General features: G+C 36.2%; 1 protein-coding gene across 1 annotated transcript in view; it reads left to right on the forward strand.

Annotated features, from left to right (window-relative positions):
- Positions 1-27,882, forward strand: part of Adamts6 (ADAM metallopeptidase with thrombospondin type 1 motif 6) — a 222,041-nt gene that overhangs the window by 141,424 nt on the left and 52,735 nt on the right. Inside the window, exons 16-18 of the mRNA XM_026788997.1 lie at positions 5,765-5,898; positions 8,198-8,321; positions 9,127-9,207. Coding sequence (XP_026644798.1) covers positions 5,765-5,898; positions 8,198-8,321; positions 9,127-9,207 — 339 coding nt within the window. The remainder of the gene's footprint in view (positions 1-5,764; positions 5,899-8,197; positions 8,322-9,126; positions 9,208-27,882) is intronic.

Below are 27,882 nucleotides of genomic sequence, written 5' to 3' on the forward strand. Positions count from 1 at the left end.
GGATAGTGTTTTCTATTTCCATCCATTTGCATGCAAAATTCAAGAAGTTCTTGTTTTTTACTGCTGAGTAGTACTCTAATATATATATATATTATCTATTCCATACTTTCTTCATCCAGTTCTGGCTATTACAAACAATGCTGCTATGAACATAGTTCAGCATATACTTTTGTTGTGTGATAGGGCCTCTCTTGGGTATACTCTCTTGAGGGAAAAGTGTCTATTTTATTTAATTGAGATCAATTTTTAACTAGATTATTTCTTGTTTTTGCTAAATTTTCCTGTTCCTTATAAATTCTGGGTATTGACCCTTACTGCATGCATGCCTTGCGTATACTTTTTAGCATTCCACAGATTATCTTTTCATTTGGGGGATTACTTTCTCAGTTTTAAAAAGTATTTTACTTTTATATAGCCCCAATTGTTTATTCTGGCATCTCTGCTTATGCTATTGGTGTCATTTCCAAAAATCTACTGCCAAAGCCAATGTCATGGAATATTATTCTTGTTCTCTTCTGGTTGTTTTATAGCTCTGGCTCTCCCCTCTAAGTCTTTAATCCATTTTGGGAATTCTGTGTGTGGTGTCTGATAAGGCTATGATTTCAGTTTTTTCCACATGAATTTCTGATTTTTTTTAACCACAACTTATTTAAGAGATTATCCTTATGCATTCTTGTCAAATGTATTGAAGATCACTTGCTTTGTATGCATGGGTTTATTTCACAGGCTTCTGTTATGTTTTATTGTTGCATGGCCTGTTTTAGAAATCACCACTCGATTCTGATTTCTTCAGTTCTGAAATACAGTGTGAAATCAGCTTTATTCTTGCTCAAGATTTCTGTGGCTATTCATTGTCTTTTCTGATTCTGTAAGAATTCTGGGAATGATTTTTCGTTTTTTTGCTTATTATCTCTAACAGGATTTTTGTGCAGAGTCTAGGGTTCTCTAATCACAGTGGGAGCAATCAGTTTTCTTACTGTGCAGTTAGGATGCCTTTTGCCTCCTTTTCTTTCTAGGGTCATATTTCTTAGACTGTGTTCATGCGAGGTGATGAGAATGAGCACCTCTTTTCCTCCATCAGTTAGAGGGAAGGTCTTTAACTTTTCTCAATTATGGGGTATGTTAGCTATGGATTTATCAGGATGGCCTTTAATGTGTTAAAATGTTTTCCTTCTGTTCCTAATTGAGAGTTTTCATATTGAGAAGTTGGTTGCATTTTGACAATTTTTTCTGTATTGATTTAGATGATCATTTGAGGTTTCTGTCCTTGGTTTTTTAATATTGATGTTATAGATTTATTGGCTTGTATATCTTGGACCATACTTTTTTCCCTGGCATAAGTCCTACTTAATCATGGCTGCTAGAAGAGGATTCTAGATGTTATTATAATCTTAAATTAATTGATTTTTTTGTATTCTAATCTATTTTGTACTCTAAAGAATATTTTGCACACACTCCAAAAAATACCTTTTAATATAGTTGAATGAAGTGTGCTGTGTCTATTTTGTCTACAATAAGATCAACTCCAACATTTCTGTATTGCTTTTCTGTCTAGATGATTTACCCATTGCTAAAAGTGGAATATCAAAATCCCCTTTTATTGTCTCAATGTATATTTCTCCTTTTAGATCTGTTGACATTTGTTTTATGTGTATTGGTGCTCCGATGGTGAATGTATATGTATTTGCAAATGTAATTTGCAATTACTTAATTAACTACTGTATTGTTTTATAATCTCTTTCTTTGTTACTTTGCTTGTTTTCACTCAGTGTCCTTTTTTTTTCTGATATAGTTCCTACTGCTGTCTTTTAATTTCTACTTGCATGGAATTTTTCCATGTTTTTTCTTACAGTTTATGTGTTTCTAAATCTGAAGTGGCTTATATGTACAAGTATATAGACTTGAGTCTTTTTAAATTTTTCTTAAATTCATTCAGTGTTCCCTGCATCTTTTAATTAATGAATTTAAGCACCTTTAAAATTAAAATAAATGTTTATAACAAAGACTTTCTATTACCATTTGTCAGTTATTTTGACTGTTTTATAGATTCTTTTAATCCCATTTGCATTTCTCTTCTGTATATTTACTAAAGTTTTGCTTTGTGGATTACATGAAATATTTTATTATTATAGTGATGTATTTTAAGTTGACAATAATCTAAATTTGATCGCATAGAGAATTTATACACTTTAACTCCCTTGACTTCTGTTTATAATGCCACATTTTACAACATTTACACATTTTATGTGTATGTGTATGTCTGTGTGTTTGGTGTGTGTGTGTTTGTGTAAGTTTTTTTTTATTGCTGTGACAAAATACTCCATAAGACAAGGATTTATTTTGGTTGACAGTTTGAGGAAAGCCTATTGGCAGGATCATGTGGCATCTGGCCACATTTTGTCCTTAGGCAGTAGAGAGATGTGTTAATCAGTGTTCTGTTGCTGTCAGGAGACATCGTGACCAAGGTGACTTTTATAAAAGAAAGCATTTAAATGGAGGCTTGCTCACACTTTCAGAGGTTTAGTCCATTATCATCATGGTGGGGAGCATGGCAGACAGGTGCTGGAGTAGTAACTGAGAGTTACATCTTGATCCTTAGGCAGAGAGAGACTGGGTCTGGCATGGCCTTTTGAAACCTCAAAACCCACCCCCAATGACACACTTCCTTCAACAAGGCCACATCCACTTCCTGGTGACTAAGCATTTAAATATCTGAGCCTTTGGGGCCATTCTTATTCAAACCCCCACAGGAGAAATTAATGTTCATGCTCAGCTGGCTTTCTCCATGTCTTCTGTCTCGTACTTTGACACATTTGATGATGCTGTCCATATTCAGTTTGGGCCTGCCCTGCTCAGTTAAACTTTTCCAGAAACACTTTCATAGATAACCCAAGAGGCATACTTCCATGATGATTCTAATCCAGCAAAGTAAACAATAGAGATTAACCACCGCAGTATCTATTAACAAATAATAGTTATAGATGGTTTAAATATTTTTGCCTGTTTTCCATTATTTCAGAATTATGGTATTAATATTATTCTGAATTCAATAGAATACTTACCTTTAGCTGTAATTTTTGTACTTTGATGTTACTAATTAGGAGCTCTTTATTTCATTTTGAAGAACTACCTTTGGCATTTTTTTCTGCTGTGATTCCTCTTGTGATTATGAAGTCCCTCACTTCTTACACACCTTGTAAAATCTTGGTCACACTTACATTTCTGAAGAAGACATTATCAGATAAAATATGCATGGCTAGCAGTGTTTTTCTTTCAACACTCTGGATCTATCATCTTGCTCTCACATATTTGTTTATAGGAATGCATAGAAAGACCTATGGAGTTTTCTTGTATAAAACCTCCTCTTGCTGCTTTCAGCACTTTTTTCTTTGACTTTTGGTAGCCTTTTTGTTTTTGTGGTACCAGGGATTTCATTCAGTACCTAACATATACTAGGCAAACACACTATCACTGAGCTACATCCAAAGCCCGATAATAATTTATCTCTGTGAAATCTTCGGTTGAACCTTGTTGAAGAACTTCATGTATCATACCTGAATGTCCATCTCAGTTTCCTTCCTGTGTTTCTCATCCATGTTGCAAATTTCCCTCTATACTTCTATCATTCTTATCTTTTTTTTTAACTTTAAAACATTTTAATAAATAACATCAAAATTTTGCAATATTAAAATCTCAGGTTTCCCAAACTAATTTTATTATTATTAAAAATTTCTGCCTCCTCCCCACCTCCCTTTTCCCTCCCCCTCCCCCCACTCCCCATACTCCCCTCCCCTCCCCCTCCTATCATTCTTATCTTACATCCTGAATTATTTTCTTTACTCGTCTGCTTGCTGCTTGCTTGTTTTCTTGAAGTCATTTATTACTTTTAGAAGTAGTTTTGACTTTTTTCTTTGGACTGGCATTTCTATATTTCAGTATCATTAGATTTAATAATTAAAGTTTGTGATCTCTTAGAGGTGTCATGTCATGCTTGCTCATGTTTCTTCTGTTTCTGTGTTGTAATTTGACTATCTGTTTGGATATCTCTGGTTTATTTAGTTCTTATTTCAGTGAATAATCCCCAATGTGACTAATAGAGAAGAAAGCAAACCTATTTGGCTTGGGGCTTCTGGTTCTGCTTCTCCTACTTAGGATAAGGTGGTTTGCTAGTCCCCAACCCCACACCCACACTGCCCGTCTGTTTCTCCTCACTTTCAGCTCACTTGTCCTCCCTTTGTGATTCCCAGTGGTCTTCCAATTATTCCATCTTGGAGACAGAGATTATTTATTTTTCCCCTGATTTTTCTCATCCATTGTGCCACACGGAGGCTGCTTCTGCTTCACCATCTTCAGGTACCAACCATAGTATAGAGAACAGTTTGGTACCTCTAAAAAAACCAGAAGCATTTAAATTGAGAGAATCTGTGCTTTCATCTTGACTTAAAGAAAATCTAACAACATTGGTGCATCCTTATCATAGAGCAGTGATCTTGTTAGTGGAATGTGCTTTAATTTATTATTGAACCTAGCATGCACTTTGCTTTCTTCCTTTACTTACTTTCACCCTTTGGAAACCTTGTTTCTAAGAACTTTATTGAAACCCCGGAATATAATTTTAATTGTGTGCTTTATTTTCTTTGTTAGAAGCAATGGTCTTTACTTCAAAAAAAAGTTTGTCAGCCTAACTAGAATAAAACTAGTGTTTTAAACATTGTGAAATAAAGCTATAAAAGTACTTTAACTTGTAACCTTAATCAGTAATCACTTATTTATACAGTTTTTACATGTGCTATTTCCATTCCAGTAAAACCACATTTATATCTGTTTTTTTCAATATATTATAAAATCATGATACAATGATTGCTGATTTTTGTTTATTTTTCCACATTAACCATAAAAATAAATATGTCTGGGCCATCAAGATAGCTCAGTTGCCAAGCCAGATGACCTGAGTGTGATCCCTGGGACCCACATGGTAAAAAGAGAGAAATGACTTTCATGAGTTGTCCTCTGACAACCACACTCAAACACACTGTGGCATATGTGCTCCATACACATATGTGCACACATACATTTCTAAGTTGCTAAAATCACCATTATTATGTTTTTCACAAAACATACTATATATTATTTTAATTACTAAAATCTAATATTTTACATTATCTTCCTTTATTAATCTAATAAAATTGCATAAATGTAATGCCATTGTTAATTTTATCACTGTTTTGCTGATCTCACAGCACTATTCTCCAGCTCCTTTGAGTATGATTTTTTTAAGACATGTAGAGATTTAGTTTTGTTTTAATAATGAGTACCCCTGGTTGATTGACAGCAGAGTTTTCGTATGGGATTTGGCAGAATATATAACAGAATTCTTATTGGTTCTAAAAGTTATTGTTCATATCTCCTAAAATTTTATGTCCTTAGCTCTTTTTCTTTAAAAAAAAAAAAACACTTCCCTTTTCATACTTAAAAAAATTCAGTGACTTTCACTGTGATTCACTTGACCTAAGATTTATTGTAATATATAGTGGGTGCACTTGAAAGGCTTAAAGCACAAGGCTACTCAGCAGGTACTCCTTTATGCTGTGTATACAAGAAAAAAAAAAAACAAAACACAAAGGTTTTTTAAAAGTGCAGAAGTCTATACACTAAAGTGTACACTCTGGGCCAGTGTATACATGAAATGTCGATTTGATAAGAATGTCATTATTATTCTTAGGAGAATAGCTCCACTTTCTTCACTTATGTTTTGTTTGTCTAGGTGGGGTCAAACCTTGTGCATTAAACTGCCTGGCTGAAGGCTACAATTTCTACACTGAGCGGGCCCCTGCGGTCATAGACGGAACCCAGTGCAATGCTGACTCACTGGACATCTGTATCAACGGAGAATGCAAGGTGGCTCAGATTTGACTTCTCTTTGTTGGCATCTTTAAGAACTTTGTTTTTTCCCCAAATAGTAGCTTATCTTGGGCTTTATGTTCAATTTTTTTATTTTGTTTTGTTTGAGACAGAGTTGCCCTGACTGACCTGGAACGTGCTTTGTAGACCAGGCTGGCCTCAAATTCACAGAGATCTACCTGTCTTTCTCTTTAAGTGCTGGGATTAAAGGTGTCCACCAACACTGCCTGGCCTTATGTTCAATTTTTTAAAGCTAGATTTTAAATAAATTCAATTCCAACGAAGATCAGCAATACAGCAGTGCGCGCGCACGCGCGCGCGCGCGCGCGCGCACACACACACACACACACACACACACAGAATGACCCATTCACATACTGCAGAACCATGCAAAAGGTGATTTCTTCTGGAATTTTAATTGCATTTATAATAATTGCCAACGGTATTCATTTTTTGGTCTTTAATTTACATTATCCTCCCGTTCTGTTTATAAAAAAATAATAGAAAAGAGAGGGAATAAGAATTCAACTCTTCTTCATGTGGCTACCATATGTTCGTACTGGAAGACTTTATATATTTCATAGTATAATTTTTTCAGAAAGTGTGAAATAGCTATGTTCCACCTACTTTATCTCCTTTTGAAGCATTATGATGGTTTTCATTACACAGTCAGTCTTATTAAAGCATTTACTTTAGCATTAGCCAGACAACTTGGAAAGGGTCAGATCAAATCCATGGATCTTATCATAATAAGAAAAGCCACAAAACCACTGTTCTCATAACTTGTTTTGCTTGTTTTACTCTGAAAAGAGGCACATTACTAAGTGATGCAAACTGAGAAAGAAGAGATAAAACCAATGTTTTGCTTAACTTCATAATTTCCCAGTCCCTTTTGATAAAATGTCTCTAGATCTAATGATACAGTTAACGCATACACATGTATGTGAATGTGTATGTCTGCATGCATTTGTGTATAAGTGTGTGTGTACATGTAAAGAAAAAAAGAGAGATGTATTTACTTATGTATATTTGTATAGGTACTTTAGCATCTTAAAGTTAAATATATTTTCTAACAGTTTTTAGATAACAAATATACTTATAATTTTATTTTAAAATTGTTTTAGTGCCAATGGCTAAATTGCATATATACAAATTAAGACACCAAAATGTATGCCATATATATGTTAAAAGCCCTTATTTTTGTAATTAAATACAAAATTGAAAGGTGAAATTTTAGCTTCTTAAATTGCATGCTTATGTCTCCTTTTGTTTATGCCAATTTGATTCCTAATCAAGAAACAGATATTTCTTTTTAAAAATCTTACTCAGGTATGAACTTCATAATTAGCATCTAGCACTAACAATTGCCTGAAAGAGGTCATGGTTTAGGAATGGCAGACAGTAGGTTTCAGTGGGACCCTCTGTTACATCCCTAAAGAGGATGAGCTCATGGAACTCTCTCTATTAGATCCCTGCAGAGGATGAGCTCATGGGACCCTCTGTTAAATCTCTGCAGAGGATGAGCTCAGTGGGACCCTCTGTTAGAGCTCTACAGAGGATGAGCTCATGGGGTCCTCTCTGTTATATCCCTACAGAGGATGAGTTCATGGGGTCCTCTCTTATATCCCTACAGAGGATAAGCTCATGGGGTCCTCTCTATTATATCCCTACAGAGGATGAGCTCATGGGGTCCTCTCTATTATATCCCTACAGAGGATGAGCTCATGGGGTCCTCTCTATTATATCCCTACAGAGGATGAGCTCGTGGGGTCCTCTCTGTTATATCCCTACAGAGGATGAGCTCGTGGGGTCCTCTCTATTAGATCCCTACAGAGGATGAGTTCATGGGGTCCTCTCTGTTATATCCCTACAGAGGATGAGCTCATGGGGTCCTCTCTATTAGATCCCTGCAGAGGATGAGCTCAGTGGGACCCACTGTTAGAACTCTACAGAGATCCATGAATCATCTTTTCTAGTTCTTGAATTTCTAGACTGGGGTTGAAAGAGTTAGTCCATTACTAATAAATTATAATATTTTAAAGGATTAGAACATTGTATCAATCAAAGAGAGATCTAGGTTAGAAACAGTCATGTTTCTAAGTAATCAATTTTCTTTTTTGTTTAGGTATTTAGAAATGTTAGCTGTACTTACTAGAGAATGACATTAAATGGGAAAGTATTTCCTATTTTGATTTCCTTTACTGGAAATACAAGTAAACAATTAAATTATATGTATTTATTAGTTATAATTCCAAAAATTTCCCCTTTTGACACACTGAATATTCTTTATTTTCAGCATGTAGGTTGTGATAATATTTTGGGATCTGATGCTAGGGAAGATAGGTGCCGAGTCTGTGGTGGGGATGGAAGCACCTGTGATGCCATTGAAGGGTTCTTCAATGACTCATTGCCCAGAGGAGGTGAGTATGGAAACAACTCTTCCTCTGGTGAACTGCAGTAGTAAAGACTCTTGCTTTCCCTTTCCTACCTGCTGAAAACTTGTTGATGTGGGCCAGCAGTACCCTCTCCCCAGACAGTGGTCCTTCCAGTCTCTTACATGTTAAATGGAGCTTCATGAAGATGTTTAAAGAATGTTCTTTTTACTTCAGTTAGCCTTTCTGTGAGGAAGATTTAAGGACTGAAAATAAACTTTTGTTCATGCTAGGCAAATGTTCTGCCACTGAGCCACACTTCCATCCCTCTCACTTAAATTACCCTCTTTGATTCTGAATGCCCAGGCAGAAGTGATCCTATTCTTACATCCTCATTGGGTAGCTATGACTATAGATGACACTTACCACTTCCAACTCACCATGTTTCTTTAAACTGTGATAACCCAGAGAGCACTGGTGTGAGAAGAACATGTTGAAAAAAGAAATACGGAACAATTACCACACATGTTAAGGCTGTAAAATATCTCGAGATGATTGTAGAAAAAATTAGACAGATGCAGGCAGATCTCTATGAGTCCATGGCTAGCCTGGTCTACATAGTTCCAGGCCAACCAAGGGCTACATAGTCATACTTTATCTCAATCTCCCTCCCACCCCCCAATTAAACATTTTTCTCTTCATAGACCCACTGGAAATTTGTTTTTCCTTTGCAATTATGAAGTACAAAGTCAAAGAAGAAATGAAAGAATAAAAATCATTGCTAATATTAAATGGCTGCTAAGCACTCATTTTCTAGGTAGCTGCTTATTGCTGGCAATCCTCTGTATTCCAGGTTATATGGAAGTGGTGCAGATACCAAGAGGCTCTGTTCATATTGAAGTAAGAGAGGTTTCCATGTCAAAAAATTATATTGGTAAGTTGTTTTGCTAGATTTTTTTAAATTAATGATGTGAAAGATCTAATACTGAAAGAAAGATGTTTCAAGATGCATCCATATACATACAAATACTAACCAGAAAAATTAGAAGCTTAGAGTTTATACTTTAATATGTTATATTTTGTTTTTAACTCAACATTGAGTATATCTTGCATAGAACAGAATGTATAATTATAACTATATAATTTGAATATTATTAATGATCATATAAATGCTACAACCAAAGTAGAAAACATTTCTCTAATTCTAAAAGTTATACCCTTTTACAGTTAAATTCCCTTCACTCCTCTTGAGAGTTTAATTCTATTAGTCCTAACCCTGCTCTCAGGCAAATGTTGATCTATTTTTAATTTAATTTTTATTTTCATATATGTATGGTATGCATGTGTTTATATGCATGTTATAATAATATAATTATATAATGTTAATATGATACTCGTTCAATGGTAGATGGGTATTTGAGACATATGTATATAGTCTTTTACTATTACAAATAAAGCTTCTGTGTCGTGTGTGTGTATGTGTGTGTGTGTGTGTGTGTGTGTGTGTGTGCAGGGACATGTCATTATCTCAAAGATACAACTACACTTCATGTTCATTACAGATTTATCCACAATAGCCTGAGACCTAAATCCAGGTCCTCTGCAAGAACAGTCCATGCTTTTAACCATTGTGCTATCTCCCTTTGTTTAATTTTTAAGGCTCAGGTCTCAGCACCCATGTTGGGCAGCTAACTACTGCCTGTATCTCCAATTCCACGGATTCTGACACCTTCTTCTTGAGTCTGGGGGATACTGCTCTACATTCACAGATCCATAGATAATTTACATACACATAATGAAAAATGGAAAAGAACAATATGGCTGTTAAACCAAGACCTGAACAATGACAACAGCTCTTGACATGCCAACGTAGATGGAATAAATCACCTAAGGTTTGGTTTAATCTTAAGAAAAGCTACTCCGCCAATACAAATAACTCCAATTAGACCAGATTAGACCAAATTAAAATGCCCACGTTTAATAAATGCAGCACTCTTGGGTGGACAGAGACAGCATTGTGGGAAGAGGAGCCCAGGCAAATCCCGGAGACCACATGTTCCTTTTTCCAGTGCTAGCCTAGATAGCCTGTGGGAGTGATCCTGACCCTCCCTGGGAGAGGGGTCAGCGCTTGGCAGGCTGGGAGCTGGAGTCCTGGCCAAGGCACCTCTGATGGAGGAAGGCCATTGGTTAATTAAATAAAGAAGCTGCTTGCCCTGATAGGTTAGAACGTAGATGGGAGGAGTGAACGGAGCAGAATGCTGGGTGGAAGAGGAAGTGAGGACAGACTCGACAGCTCTCCTCTCAGGGGCAGACGCCTCAGAGAGACACGATACTCTAGCGGGCAGAGGCGAGAGCTCTGTTCTCTGAGGCACACGCGATGAAGCTCCGACCCAGGATGGACGTAGGCTAGAATCTTCCTGGTAAGCGCACCTTGGGGTGCGACACACATGATTGGAAATGGATTAGTCCAGGAGCGAGAGTTAGCCGAGAAAAGGGCTAAAGTTAAAGAGCCAAGCAGTGTTTAAAAGAATACAGTGTCCGTGTAATTATTTAGGGTATAAAGCTAGCCATGCGGGCAGCGGGGTGCTGGGGAGCAGCCCCACCACTCATATTTCTACAGATGGCGCCCAACGTGGGGCGGGGGACTCAGCCCCGCCACTTCAATTACTACACACCTCCCAGGGGGAGGGCCCTGAGATGGAGCCTTTTGCTCCATTGGCACTCCATGGATGACTGCCAGGGTCTGGGGTGATGCTCCCAACTTAATATTATAGCCTTACCCTTAGATTAAGAGCTGTAAACAATTAAAAGCTGCTAAGAGAGGGAGAACTCATCTTTCCCATAAATAGGGTACACTAAATGATCATCTAATTCCAAGTGGTGAGCCCTAAAATATATGCATATAAGCAGCACTAAACAGACTCGGTAAGTTACAATTATGTATTTATTTGTATATATACATACATATATATATGTATATACATATGTGTGTGTGTGTATAACAACAATAATAAATAATAAGAGGCCATGGATTTGAAAGAAAGTCTGGGGCATGGGAGGAGTTGGAAAAAAGTGTGTGTGTGTGGGGGGGAAATTATGTAATTATATTTTAATTTTAAAAATTGGACAAAAAAATAAAACAAGGAAATCTTGCTCTGACATGAACAAACCCAAAGATATTTTGCATAATGACATAAACCAGGCACAGACATAGATAGCACATGACATCATTTATATGTATGTGCTAAAATTCTCATAAAAATGTGGCTGATTATGGCAAGCCTTGGAAGGAGAGTAACAGATGGAGAAATGTTGGTCACCAAGTATAAACTCAGTTATGTGATAGATAAATCCTGTAGCTATATCATATACATCTAATAAGAATGTATTGTCGTGTGACACTATTCCTGGGGAGATGTGAACGAAATAACTACACACAGGGAACAGAAGACAGAACAAATTGGACCTTACCAAAGTCCAACTTGGTGAACCACTTTTATCAGTGCTACTTAAAGGAATATGGGTGAAGGGTTACTTACAGGAGCAGGGATTACTCAAAGATAACTGCCTCACCCAGCATGGATGACAGTTCACAAAAACTTGGAACCCAGAGCACACTGCACAGACTGTGGGCAGCTCAATAGGTTAGACAGTGTCCTTTCCCAGGGGCTCAGAGGATCTTTGTTCCTTCTAGGAAGTTTGGCAAGTCTGCTTTTTTCAGGATAATTGACCACTCTCGGCTTCTTCCAGGTGACCAGCCTGAGTCTTCTTTATGCCCTGGCTCACCTGAGGGTGACTTTAGCCTTTAGTTTATGTGGACTTGAGGAAGGACTGACTGCTCATTTTCAGGGACTTCTGAAGCTATTGGGGTGTTTACTTCCTGGTCTAAGGAGCTTTCCTGAGTGCTTCTCTCCCCTTAGTACATCCTGTTGCTTCACCTTCCTGTAAACATCCTGTTGTGAGAAGTGTCCCTCCAAGGTGGAAGGGTTTTATCTCAGGAAACTTCAGCACAACAATTGTGTGCTTGACATTTTCCAAGAGAATACACACTTGTCTCCCATAGTCACAGAGACCAATGAGGCAGTGGTCATTTTACAGTGCATATCTGGTCATCATCATGTTGTAAATCTTAAATTCCTCAGCTTTTCAGTTTTCCCCCAAATACCCAGGGGAAAAAAGAAATATATGCTTGTATTCTAAAGTGGATGCATGCCGTTCCCATTCTTGTCAATACTTGAGGTAGTCTTTGTCCATATGGAAATCATTCATTTTGCTTTGTTTTGGAAGGTCTTATGTAGTCTTATGCAAATCTGTTCTGGAACTCACTAGAACTCAGAGACTCACCTGCTTCTGCCTCCCAGGTACTGAGATTTATGACGCAAGCAACCACACCAGGCTGGATATCTTCTTTCATAAAGAGTCTAACAAATATGTTAGCTATTTTTACCCTTTGGTTTTTGGGGGGACAAGGTCTTGCTGTGTAGCCCAGGTTAATATGAACATTGCTGTGTAGCCTAAGCTGGATTGAACTTGTGATCCTTCTACCTCAGCTAAAAATTTGCTTGAATTGGGTGTTCTGCATATACTCTAGTTAGAAATCTTTCACATATATGCTGTGTGAATATTTTCTCCTAGTGTGTGTTTTGCTTTTTCTTTTTGTTTGTTTGTTTGTTTTATTTTGTTTTTCAAGACCGAGTTTCTCTGTGTACCTTTGGAGACTGTCCTGGAACTAGCTCTTATAGACCAGGCTGGCCTCAAACTCACATAGATCCACCTGCCTCTGCCTCCCGAGTGCTGTGATTAAAGGCATGTGCCACCACTGCCCAGCATACTTACTTTTCTAAAGTAATATATTTTAATTTGGATGAGATCTAATTTATTAACTCTTATGATTTGCATTCATGTCCTATCTTAGAATTGTGTGTTGTAAGGTTGTAAAGATTCTCCTCAGTGTTCTTCAAGAGATAGTTGTAGTATATGTTGCTGTATTCTGAACAAGAAGTGATAGTTTTAAGGGACTATGGATGTAGCTCAGAGGTAGAGTGGATGCTGACCAGGCACAGGGCCCTCAGCTAAATCTCCATTACCAAAAAGCAAGAATAGCAAACCAAAAAATTAAAATAAAACAAAAACAAAAAGCAAAACAGAGTAGTTTTCACTTTTAAATGAAACATATACCCCATTTCAATTAGTTTTTGTAGAAGGAGTACAAGAAGGTTTGAGATGCCATCTTTTTCCCATAAAGATATTGAACTTCTGTAGCACCATTTGTTGAAAGTATGTCATTTTCCCTATTGGATTATGATACTGTCTTTGTTAGATTTCAACTGAACACATAGGTTATGTTTGCTGGCTATTTCTATTCCTGATTTTTGGTCTATGTGTCTATCCTTATATCAAAGCCATGCTGTATTGGATAGAGGAGAATTTCAGTCAGGACTTAAATTCAAGGCATTAAATCTTCAAATATGTGCTTAGTTTTCAAAATTATTTTCGCTTTGTTACCTCAATTGTATAGAATTAATATCTTAAATGCATCTATCAGTACCTGTAAGATATAACTATGTTTATTTTAGCCTTTTTAAGATTACTTTCATCGTACCTTAGTGCATAGTTTTGCATGTGTTTTATGATATTTATTACTATTCTTTTCTGAGAGATCGGTGGTAGAATCAAATCTAGTACTTGTACATGCAAGGCAAGTCCTCTACCAGTGAACTACATCCCCATCTTATTATTTTTCTTCTATTCAATGATATTATAAATGATATTGATATTTTAAATTTTATTTTCCAATTTAATATATAACTTGATTTCATTTTTATTGTTTTTAAATTATGTGTATGTGTGTGTTTATGTGTGTGTATGTGCATGTGAATATGGGTGCTTATAACATCAGATTCCCTGAAGCTAGAGTTACAGGTAGTTGTGAGCCAACCTACACAGGTGCTAGGAAGTGAGCTTAGGTTCTCTGTAGGAGTGGCCTTAGCCCTTAACTGTATCTTCCCAGCCTCCCAACTTATTTCTTTTTATACATCCCTTATATTTTCAGACCCAGTTACAATTATTTGTTAGTTTTAATAGAGCTTTAATAAATTTGTTTTCTGGTTTTTTTGGTTGTTTTTTTTTTTTACATATATCACCATGTCAACCTTGAACAAGGCAGTTTCCCTTTTTATTTACAATCTTTATTACTGTTAGTCTATTCATTTTATTGATCTTTTCAAAGATCAGGATCACAGCTTAAATGCTTTTGCCTATTTTCCATGACAACCATTTTTATCTTTCTGTTTATTAATGCAATTTTTATTTATTTTGTTTTAATTTGATATTTTTTGTAGCTTCTAAGTATGAAGCTGTAGATTGTTGTTTTTACTGTTATAATAAAGATGTTTTTCACTTTAAATTTCTCTTTAATTTAACTTCACATATTTTTAATGTCATATTGTCATTATCACTTGTTTTTAAATATGCTACTTATCTTTAAACAGAAACTACTCATTTTCTAAATATCTTTCCAGATATGCTTCATTATTGACTTCTAGTTTACTCCTATATATGTAGACAGCATGTCCTAGATATTTTTACAGGTGGTGTGTGTGTGTGTGTGTGTGTGTGTGTGTGTGTGTGTATGTTATTTGTCGTTGAGGTTTGTTTTGTGGCTCAATACAAGTGCACTTGAGCAGAATGTATGCTGTAGTGCTACTGAGTTCAGTATTCCATAAATTTAGTCAACTAGATTACACCAGTTTTTTCTCTCTCTTGTTTAAGTAGTTATTGTAAGAGTCTACTTCATTCATTTATGTCCTTGCATTAGTTTCAGTCTGCTGATTTGGTGTTTGGCTTGTTCTCACTTTTCCAAGACCCAAAGATCTATTATGACATTTTTAATTTGAGATCTCTTCGATTTCTTAGTGTAGACACTAAGCTTCCCTCTTTGTACTATTTTCATTGTGTCCCAAAGGTTTTGGTATGTTGTGTTTTCATTATCATCTGGTTCCAGAGATATTTTTGTTGTTGTTTCCATCTTTATTTCTTCAATGATCTATTTGTTGCTCAATAGTGTGTTGTTTAATCTCCATGAGTTTGTGTTTGTCCATAATTCTTACTCTTGAATTGTAGTCTTAATCCACTGTAATCAAATAGAATAAAATGAATTATTCACTTGGTGAATTATTTCAAGAGTTCTATATTTGCTACAACTATTTTGTGTGTAATATGTGATCTATTTTAGAGAAAGTTCTGTGGTCTGCTGAGAAGAACGTGTATCATAAGTTTTTGAGTGGAATATCTATAGATGTTTATTGAGATTATTTGATTTAAGATACCATTTAATCCTAATATTTCTCTGTCTGGTGGGAGAATGGCACTAAGATGATCTATCAGTTGGTGGGAGTGGGGTACAAAAGTTGCTTTACTACTTATTGTGACTAGGTTAAATTGTGTCTTTGTGTCTAGTAGTTTGTGTTTTATGAAGTTAAACTTACCTATGTTCAACTTATATATGTGTAGAATTGCAATATCCTCTTTTGGGATTGATCCCTGTGATGGTTGATATTGATTAATTTGATAAAATCTAAAACCATCTAGGAAGTACATCTAGGAAGTACGTACTTATGAATGATTATCTTTATTAGGTTAGCCTCTGGCCATCCCTATGAGGGTTTACTTCATTAGATTAACTGAGATGGGAAGAACTACCACAAATTTAGGCAGTGCCATTGCATGGACTGGAATCCTTGACAGAGTTAAAAAAAAAAAAAGCCAGCTGAGCAGTCATATATCACCATCTGCTTCCTGACTAGGATATGGTGCAGCCAGTCATCTTGTAATCCTAACACATGGTTTCTCTTCCAAGATAAACTGTTTCATAGAACCATGAGCCAAGATAAACCCTCCTTTACGTTTACTTCTTACCAGGTATTTTATTGCCATACCAAGACAAGACTGATACAATTGGAATAAAGGGATCTTCTTATTCTCTTTAGATTACTTTTGGTTTGAGGTTTATTTTGTCAGATCAGAATAGTGATACCTGCTATTTATTTTTTTGGAATACCTTTTTCCATTCTTTTACCCTAAACTAATATATATCTTTGATGGTGGGTATGTTTCTTACAAGCAGAAAATAGATGATTCCAATTTTTTAATCCAATCTTTTATTTTCTGTCTTTTGATTGGGAAATAAAGACCTTTAATGTACACTGTTATTGAAAGAGGTGTATTAATTCCTGTCATTCTGTTGATGCAGTGTTTAGTCTTTTCTTAATCCTCATTTTCTCAGCTGTTGTTCTAGCATCATTTACTCCCCTACCCTTTAGCCTCTTTGATATGCTTACCATTCTTTTCAGTCCAAAAATTACTTCCAGTATCTTCTGTTGGGTGGCTTTTTGGTCATAAACTCCTATAACCTGCTTTTATCATGGAATATTTTTCTTCTTTTCACATCATGACATATATTTTTGCCAAGTATCACAGTCTGTTTCACATTTGTAATTTTTCCAAATTTAAAATACATAACTCCAAGCCCTTCTTACTTTTAAAAGCTTCCATTAAGACTCAGCTGTTTTATGAGGCCTCCATCTACACCACGTAACATGGTGTTTCTCTCTTGCAGCTTTCAGTACAACGTCATTTTTCTAGATATTTGGTATTTGACTATGACATGCTTTGAGGAGTTTGTTTTCTGGAGCTATTTGGTGTTCTACATGCTTCTTATACCTAGATGGACTTCTTTTTACCCTAGATTTGGGAAATATTTTGCTCCAATTGACTTGAAAATATTTTTAGATTTTTGATATGTAGTCCTTGATAAGATTTAGATCCCAGTTATTGGGTTTCTCTGCCAAAATAATAAGCCAAATCAAACTGAATTAATAAATCCAGATTTAATAAACAGAGTGAAGCAACTCTCAGGTGACTCTCTGGAAGATAGGAGAAAGAGCAGGAGAGCACATGACAGACCTATGGGCCAGGCCTTAAATAGCCTCCTGTTGGTGGTCCTGAGCTTGGCAGGGGAACTGTTAGATGGTAGGGCTTTCTCTGGGATAGGCTCTGGAATGGGAAGTGAGGCTGGGCGGAGCTTCCCAACAGTTCTTCTTCCAGGTCTCTATTTCAAAGATTTGGTATTTTATGATATCCCAAAGATCTTTGTGCTTTCCATTCATACATTTAAAACAAAAAAAGTATCAGTGCTCTTAACTGAATGTACCCATTCCTCTACTTTGTCTTCAAATCTTGATAGCCTATTTTCCCTGTGTTCTGTTCTATTTATTGGTGAGGTTTTATTGATTTTTTCATCTCTTTTTTCTTCTATATTTCACATTCCATTTTCATATTGGATGTTGGCTTCCTTTCTTCATTCAACTATTTGCTCGTATTTTGATTTATTTCTTTGAGCATGTTTATAGTCATTCTTTTGATTTTTTTTTCAGAAATTTTATGTAGGTGTTTTTTATTAAGAGCCATTATCTTGTATTGATAGATTTTGAGGAAACAAGTTGTCTTGGTTTTGGTTGTCCCTGAATCCCACAATGTAAAGAAAGAACCATCTCCTAAAAGTTAAGCTCTGACTCCCCCATGTGCAATGGCACACATGCAGTCACAGGCTCACACACATACTAATGATTAATTCAGTTTTCTCAGGCCTTTTATATCCTACGTGTATTTTGATGTTGATACTTGTCCTTTGTGGTTTCTACCTATTGTATGTTATGTGTATGTGTGTGTATATGTGTATCTGTGTGTGTGTGTGTGTGTGTGTATTTAGGATTAATCAAGTGTCTGGTATTTCATTTGTTATTTCATTGTATTTTTGTATAATTATTAGCTTTACTGTACTGTTCTAGTTATGGTTGCATGGAGTTTACAGAATACCTCTTTAACTTATCACATTACATTTTCAAATAATATCATGCTGTCTTATTTGTAATGTAAAACACTCCCAATAGTTTACTTTTATTGTCTCCTACTAGCTCATGTAATATTTTAAGTATACATATTTCCATATGTAATTAGCTCTACAGTATACTGTCAACATTTATATTTCACAATTGCTGAATTGGGGACATTACTTAAGAGGCCCTCGGTTTGACTCCTAATACCAAAATAAATAAATTCTTTTCAAATTTTTAAATTAAAAAATGCCCATTTATTTGCTATTTCTTGGCATACTTCCTTTCTTTGTATGATCTGAATTTCAGCTTGATTTTAAGTTTCTGTGTTGATCTCGTCCAACTTCTTCTCATATATTTATAGTCTTTAAGAAAATATGTTTTACAGTCAAATAATTCCAAGACATTTTTGCTTGTGCTTTATGATAGTTATGAAATATCCATGTTGGAATGCCAACATTTCTTTTAAGTATTTTATTATTTTAAAAAATTTTAAATTTGAATATATTTTGATCATGTTCTTCTCACCCAAGTCCTTCCAGATCCTCCTCCTGCTCCCTATTCATCTAACTTTTAGTTATGTCTCAAAAAACAAACAAAAACCGGGTACAGTAACAAAACCACCCACAACCAAGAAAACAAAGTAAAACCACACCTTAAAAAACAAAACAAAACAAACAAACAAACCATGCTAATGCACACACAGAAAAACTGTGGAGTCTAATTATATGTTAGTTAGCTACATGAGGCTTGCCCTAGAGTGCTTGATGAACCCAGTGTCACTCTACTGGAGAAAAGTTATTTTCTCTCTTTCAGCAGGTATAAGTGACAATTTAATTATTAACTTTTATCCTAATGGCTAGGTTTTCATTCATTTATTTGTTTTTTTTTTACAAAACAACGAAATAAAATATAGTAAGAGAAAATAAAAAATATCACATCAAAATTAGACAAGATAAACCAACAAAAGAGTCCAAGAGTAGGTGGAAGTCTTTAAATTTTTAAAATATGTTTATACTGGCTGTTTTACTGATAATTAAATAATTTTCTTCTTTTTGTTGTTGTTGTTTGCAATATTATCTCATTATACAACTCTGACTGGAGTAGCATGTGCAGTGTAGGTGAAGCTGGCCTCAAACTCAGAGAGATCTTCCTGACTATCTCTGCCTTCCCAGTGCTGGGACTGAAGGCATAACACCACAATCAACTTTTAATTTTGTTTCCACAGTGTAACAAAGGTTGAGATTTTATTTTAAATCTAAATAAAATTTTGATTTTTTTTTTTAATGAGACAGAAATTGTTTGAGGATGTAACTCAGTAAACAAGTCCTGGGCCCAATAGAGCGGAAGGGCAGGAGTAGGGTTGGAGGGAGGGGACAGGAAGCAGAGAGAGGCAGAGACAGACATACAGACAGAGAGAGGATACTACTGGAAGCAGCACCTAAAAATGAGGATCATAAAATAAAAAAAAAATCAAAACCAAATAGTGCTTAAATCTGGTTGAAACTGGGTAGGTGCCGCCCACCTGTCATCTGGGCCTGCAGCTCCTTGCAGGAAGACTGAGTGGAAGGGAAGCTCCCGAGACTGTATTAGAGAGGAGGAGAGGAGGGGTCCAGTTAGCCCTGGGAGAAGGTGAGTGAATCTTTTTTAAAATTTATTTATTTATTAAAAATTTCCACCTTCTCCCCTCCTCTCATTTCCCTCCCACTTCCCCTACTCCTCTTCTCCATTTCCTCTCCAGTCCTAAGAGAAGTCAGGGTGCCTCCCTCCTCCATCCAGGTCTAAGAAGGTGAGCATCCAAACAGACTAGGCTCCCAAAAAGCCAGTACATGCAGTAGAATCAAAACCCAGTGCCATTATCATTGGCTTCTCAGTTAGCCCTCATTGTCAGCCACATTCAGAGAGTACGGTCAGATCACATGCTCATTCAGTCCCAGTCCAGCGGGCCTTGGTGAGCTCCCATTAGATCAGTCCCACTGTCTCAGTGGGTGGACACACCCCTCGTGGTCCTGACTTCCTTGCTCATGTTCTCCCTCCTGCTCTTCATCTGGACCTTGGGAGCTCAGTCCAGTGCTCCATTGTGGGTCTCTGTCTCTATCTTTTCAGCACATCTGAAGGCCAGAAAACGCTGACGTATTTGCTAGGGGATGGGAGGACAAAATGTTCTAGAGAGGCAGACTACACACCCTGGTCCTTTCAGTCACTTTGTGCCCCTTCTTCAGTCAAGCTGACCTATTGATCACTAATTTACCTATAAGTTTTATAGAGAGGTGCTAATACACTGCTTTTGACATGTATATTTTTGAACTTTACCTATTTTCTCTAATGCTTTCTAAAAGGTATGCATATATCTGTGCATATCTATTAATCTTTTCCTTTGTAAATTTTTAAAGAAACATCAACTTGAAAGCTTTGTTCATGCTGAGCAAGTGCTCTGAGCTAAGTATCCTTGGTGGATCATGTAGTTTCTGAGTCTCCAGTCATGCTTAGACACATTTCTCAGATTTTGATGTGACAAGAAAAAAGTCCTCTCATTTTTTTCTGGCACTGAGTAATTTAACTATATTTAATTTTAAATATTTATCAATTTGGCATTCATTCTTTTTCTTTTAACTTTTTTAGATGAAGTTTGTATTTCATAAGAGTAAGCATTTAGAACAATAGTTCTCAACCTGTGGGTTGTGATCCCTTTGGGACTCATGTATCAGATAGCCTACATACTAGATATTTACCTTACATTTCATAACAGTAGCAAAATTACAATTATAAAGTAGTAACAAAAGTAAATTTATGGTTTGGGAGGTTGCCACAACATGAGGAATTGTCTCAAAGGGTTGCAGCATTAAGAAGGTTGAGAAACACTGATCTGGAGTTATCATTTGGCATCATTTAGTACATTCCAATCATTTTCAGACCCAGAAGAAAACCTTGCAAGCATTAAGCATTCCCCTCCCCTTTTCCTTATTCCTGCAGTCCTTGTCACTACCTTGTCACTATGGATTTGTACCCACTCTAGGTATGTCATATAAAGGAAGTATAATACTTTTGAAGTCCACTACATTATAGTAGGCATCAATATTTCATTTTTATATCTGTATAATATTCTGTTACAAGTTGGTTTTGCGTTCATCCATTAATAGATATTTGGATATAGTAACTAATGACAAAATACATACAAGCATTTGAGTATCTGCTTTAGATTGTTCCAGATAGCTACATAGAATATTCTTAAGAATGAGATGTTAGTTCAGTACTTTTGCCTTAGTCCTATTTCTTTTTTACATTTTCATTTCTAATTTATGTTGTCATCTTTGTAATATTGTTCTAGTTTCATTTTGTTGCTACAACAAAAACCTTAATCAAAGCAACTTAGAGAAAGATTGGGTTTATTTGGCTTACATTACAGGTCACAGTCCATCATTGAGAGAACCAGGACAGACTCAAATAGGAAACTAAAGCAGAAATCATGGAGGATGCTGCTTGCTGACTTCTCACTGATGCATGTGTAACTAGCTTTCTTATACAGCCTAGTCCTACCTGCCAGGAAATGGTGCTGCCCACAATGGACTGAACCCTCCTATATAAATTAATAATAAAGACAATCTCTCACACATATGGTACCAGGATAAGCTGATCTAGGGAATCCCTATCTAGACTCCCTTCTCTAATGACTCCAGGCTTTGTCGGGTTGGCAGTTTAAAGCTAAGTAGGATAGCCATCAAGCAGATATCTGTAGCTCAGGTACAGGTCACACAAATGGAGAGAATTCTGGAAACGGAAAATCTAGATAAGCAAACAGGAACTACAGATGCAAGTAACCCCAATGGAATACAAGAGATGGAAGAGAGAATCTCATACATTGAAGATACACTAGAAGAAATAGATAAACCACTCAAAGTAAATGGTAAGTCTAAAAAGTTCCTAACACCAAACATCCAGGAAGTCTGGGGCACTATGGAAAAATCAAACCTAAAAATAATAGGAATAGAAGAAGGAGAAGTCATCCAGCTCAAAAACCCAGAGAATATATTTAACAACATCAGAGGAAAAAAACTTTCCTAGCCTAAAGATGAACAAGCCTATAAAAGTACAAGAAGCTTACACAACACCAAATAGATTGGACCAGAAAATCCCCTTGCTGCACAAAAATCAAAGCACTAAACATACAGAACAAAGAATATTAAAGGTGGTAAGGGAAAAAGGTCAAGTAACATATAAAACAAGACCTATTAAACTTCTGAACAGAGACTATAAAAGCCAGAAGGGCCTGGACAGATGTCTTGCAGACTCTAAAAGACCACAAATGCCAACCCAGACTATTATACCCAGAAAAACTTTCAATTGTCATAGGTGGATAAAACAATGATGACAAAGTCAAATTTAATGTCTATCCACAAATCCAGGCCTATGAAGGTACTAGAAGAAACACTCCAATCCAAGGAGGTTAACTACACCAAAGAAAACACAGGAAATGTATAATCTCATACCAGCAAAACCAAAAAAAAAAAAAAAAGGGAAACACACAAACTCTACCAACACCATCACTGACAACAAAATAACAGGAATTATCTTTCAATATCAATGGAACCAGTTCCCCAAAACACAGGCTAACAGAATGGATGTAAAAATGGGTTCCAATCTTCTGTTGCACAAAATAAATATACCTCAACATCAAAGATAAACATCTCAGAGAAAAGGATTGGAGAAAGATTTTCCAAGCAAATGAACCCAAGAATCAAGCTTGTGTAGTTATTCTAATTTCTAAAAAATAGACCTCAAACCAAAATTAATCAGAAGAGATGGAGGACATTTCATACTCATTAAAGGAAAACATTGAAAGATGATGTTTCAATTCTTAATATCTATGCCCAAACACAAGGGCATTTATATTTGTAAAAGAAACATTACTAAAGCTTAAACCACATATTGAACCTCACACATTAAAAGTGGGAGACTTCAGTACCCTACTCTCACAAATGAAGAGGTCTCCCAGACAAAAACTAAACAGAAATACTGGATCTAACAGGCATTAGGAGCCAAATGGACCTAACAAATATCTACAGAATATTTCAGTCAAACACAAAAGAATACACCTTCTTCTCAGCACCTCACAAAACATTCTCCAAAAGTGACCACATACTTGGTCACAAAGCAATAGATATAAGAAAATTGAAACAACCCTCTTATCCTATTAGATCATCATGGGTTAAAAACTGGATTTCCTTACAGAAACGTTTCGATTTCATGAGGTCCCATTTATTTAGTGTCTCTCTTAGTTCCTATGCTATTGGTGTTATGTTCAGGATGTTGTCCCTTGTTCCAATGCGTTCAAGATCATTTCTCACTTTCTCTCCTGTCCAGTTCAGTGTAACTGGATTCATGTTGAGGTCTTTGATCCACTTGGACTTGAATTTTATGCAAGGTGATAGATATGGATCTATCTGTACTCTCCTACATGGTAACATCCAGATAGACAAGCACCATATGTTGAACATGCTTTATTTTTTCCATTTTATAATTTTTGCTTCTTTGTCAAAAATCAGGTGTCCATAGTGTGTGGATTTACGTCGGGGTCTTTGATTCAATTCCATTGATCCACTTGTATGTTTTTATGCCAATACCATGGGGTTTTAAATCTGTAGCTCTGCATTTATTTATTGTATAGGATTGTTTTAGCTATCCTGGGTATTTTGTTTTTCTATATGAAATTGAGTATTGTTCTTTCAAGGTCTGTAAAGAATTGTGTTAACATTTTTAAGGGAGATCGCATTTAATCTGTAATTTGCTTTTGGTAAGATTCTCTGCCATTTTTTTATTTTATTTTTACCAATCCACGAGCATGGGAGATCTTTTTTATCTTCTGATACCTTCTTCAGTTTCTTTCTTCAAAGATTTGAAGTTCTTGTCATACAGGTCTTTCACTTGCATAGTTAGAGTTACATCAACTATTTTATATTATTTGAGGCTATTGTACATAGTGTTGATTCTCTGATTTTTTTCTCTGCCTGTTTGTCATTTGTTTATTGGAGAGCTACTGATTTTCTTTGCATTTATCTTGTATCCAGCCACTTAACTAAAGATGTTTATCAGCTTTAGGAGTTCCCTGGTACAGTTTTTGATGTTGCTTATGTATACTATCATATCATCTTTGGATAATGATACTTTGACTTCTTCCTTTTCACCACAAGAAAACTCACAGAATCAACTATCTTGGGCTCACAAGGCCTCACAGATCCAAATGAACAACCAAGGAGCCTACATGGGACTGACCTTGGCTTTCTGTATATATGTTACACTTGTGTAGCTTGGTTCTCTTGTGGGACTCCTAACAGTGGAAACAGAAACCATCTCTGATTCTTTTATTGGCTTTTTGAACCCTATTCCTCATACTGGGTTGCCTTGCCCAGCTTGAGTACATGTGGAAGTGCTTAGTCTTACTGCAACTTGATATGCCATGTTTTCTTGATGCTCATGACAGACTGCCCTTAGGTTGGGAGTTGGGAACAGAGGTGAACGGTATGAAAGGAGAGAGAGGAAACTTTGGCTGGCTGTAATATATTTAAAAAGCTGGATTTCAACAATAGAAAGCCTACTAACTCATGGAACCTGAACAAGTCTCTACTTAATAACTACTGGTTCAGTGCAAAAGGAAATAAAGAAGCTAGGGACTTTGTGGAATTCAATTAAAATGAACACACAACATTCCCAAACATATGGAACACAACGAAAACAGTGCTAAGAGGAGTTCATAGCAATAAATACCTACGTAAAGAAATTGAAGAGCTTGCATACTAGTAACTGAACATCACACCTGAAAGCTATAGAAAAGAAAGAAGTAAACACACCCAAGAGGAGTATATGGCAGGAAATAATCAAACTAAGGACTGAAATTAATAAAATAGAAACAAAGATAACAATACAAAGAATCAATGAAATAAAGAGTTGGTTCTTTGAAAAAATCAATTACATAGACAAACCCTTATCCAAAATAAATAAACAACAGAGAGTATCTGAATTAGCAAAATGAGAAATGTAATAGGGAATATAACAATAGGCACCTAAGAACTCCAAAGAATCATTAGGTCGTACTTTAAAATCCTGTATTGCGCAAAATTAGAAAATCTAAAAGAAATGACCAATTTTCTCCATATATATCACTTGACAAAGTTAAATCAAGATCAAGTAAACAGTTTAAATGGATTTATAGCTCATAGGAAATAAACGCTGTCATTGAAAGTCTCCCAACCAAAAACAAACAAATAAAAAAAAAAAAAACAGGTCCAGATGGCTTTTACTACAGAATGCTACCAGACCTTCAAAGAGGAGCTAATGCTAATACTCCTCAAATTATTTCACAAAATAGAAGCAAAAGGAACATTGCTAAATTCATTTTATGAGGTCATCCTGTTACCCAAACCACACAAGTATTCAACAAAGAAAGAATTACAGACCAATTTCACTCATGAACATAGATACAAAAATATAAACTGAATCTAAAAACACATAAAAATATCCATTATGACCAAACAGGATCCATGCCAGAGATGTAGGGATGGTTCAGCATATGAAAATTTGTCAATGTTAATATACCATAAAAAAACTGAAAGAAAAAAAAACACATGATCATCTCATTAGATATTGGGAAAGCCTTTGACAAAATCCAACACCTCTTCATGATAAAATTCTTGTTTGTCTAGATTTGGGAAACAAGGAACATTCCTAAGCATAATAAAGGCAGTTTACGGCAAGCCTATACAATCAACAATAAAATACCTTGGTGTAACGCTAACCAAGCAAGTGAAAGACCTGAATTACAAGAAATTCAAGTATTTGAAGAAAGAAATTAAAGATTTCAGAAGATGAAAAGATCTTCCATGATTATGGATTGGTAGTACTAACATAGTGAAAATGGCAATCTTACCAAAAGCAATCTACAGATACAACACAATTCCTATCAAAATTCCAACACAATTCTTTACAGAGCTTAAAAGACAATACTCAACTTCATATGAAAAAAAACCCAAAACACCCAGGATATCCGAAACAATTCTGTACAATAAAAGAACTTCCAGAGTTATTAACATCCCTGATTTCAAGCTCTACCACAGAACTACAATAGTAAAAACCACGTGGAATTCCCACGAGGGTATGTGCTCAGCTTTAGTGCATCTTGTTTGGTTGACATTCCTGGGAGGCTTGTTCATTTCTGAAGGGAAACAGGAGGAGTGGATCTAGAAGAGGCCTGGAAGGTGAGGAGGGAGGGCAAACTGTGGTCAGGATGTAATATATGAGAAATAAAATTAATTTAAAAATGTGTTTTAAAAAGTGAGGACAAAATTCTCTTATGACCTGGATCTATTTTCAAACTCTTTGGTTCTGTTGTTCAGTTGTCTGTGCACCAGAAGCACAGGTTTTCCCTCACCGTGGTCTTTTAACCACTCCTTCACTATTTCGAGAGTAAGTCTGCCACACTTCCGCCCTCATGCCCAGCTCCTCCTTCATGTTTCCCTAATGCCCTTCTTACCCTCTCATATAAATGTTTCCTTCATTTCTACCAATGACATTATGAATAAGTAATTACCCTCTCAACATTCATATGAAAATTATTGCAGTTCTTTGGTTGACATTGTTTTATTATTATTAATTCTGTTCTTTGACAATTTCATACATGTAAGTATATAACCCATCATTATTACTCTCTTTCCCCTACATACTTCCATCCTTATCAACTGTTTCACCATCCTCTTTCCTAGATTTATGACTTGGAGTTTTGTTTATGACCATTTAGCGTAACCAGGGTCATCTGTGTGGTCATTGAATTGAAAGTATCCACTGGAGCCTGATGGGGTCACTAGTGGGTAAACAACTGAAGGCAACAAGTTTCCTTCTTCCTAAGTGTGTCTGTAGTGATGGATAGGGAGGCCTGAGGACCTCCCCATCCCTGCCTCACTGTTAATGACCTTGTTACTGTGCAGAACTAGTACAGCCACTGTAAGTTCTTCTATTCCAATTTGCATTTAAATTAGAAACAGATGATATGGTGGCCCCCAAACAACTGTAGAGCAAGTGCTTAGGAGGCTAAGACAGGAGGAGGCTTACAAGTATAAGACCAATGGGTTCTATAGAGAAACCTTGTCCCAAACATAAAGCAAGGGCATCCATAGCCTCAGTGGCTGTCCTTGTTTTGCTTTTGAGACAAGGTCTCACTCTGCACCCTAGACTGGCCTTAGGCTATAGCCGCTACTCATGTGCCTGGTGCCATCTCACTTTATGGCAGGTGTAAGCATGTAGGGAGAAAGGGCCCTGCCTCTACCCCTCAGGTCACCTGGCAGTCAGCTTCTTTCTGCCCTGGGGACCCAAGATATAGATATTATTCAAAGGTTTCTAAGTCCCCCTTTTTCCTATGCATTTTTAATTTAAGAAGGTGGGGTCCCAGATAGAAATATCCTCATAATAAAGTCAGTCACTGTTTGGGAGAAATAAAAGCAACCAAGGGAAAGAGAACCAGATGAAGTGAAAAAGGGAAGAGAGGGAAGACGGCCTAGCATTGTCTCTGAATTAAATGACTGTTCATTATAAACCTACTGCAGTAGTTGATCCATAATATACTACTAAATGAAATCTAATTTTTTTTTGACAATGAGTATTTGCCTTCTTTATTACAAACCAGTTAAACCGTCCTCCTCCTCCTTCCCTTCCTCATCCTCTCCTATCCC

This window comes from Microtus ochrogaster, unplaced genomic scaffold (genome assembly GCF_000317375.1).
Source record: "Microtus ochrogaster isolate Prairie Vole_2 unplaced genomic scaffold, MicOch1.0 UNK11, whole genome shotgun sequence".
NCBI classification, from domain to species: domain Eukaryota; kingdom Metazoa; phylum Chordata; class Mammalia; order Rodentia; family Cricetidae; genus Microtus; species Microtus ochrogaster.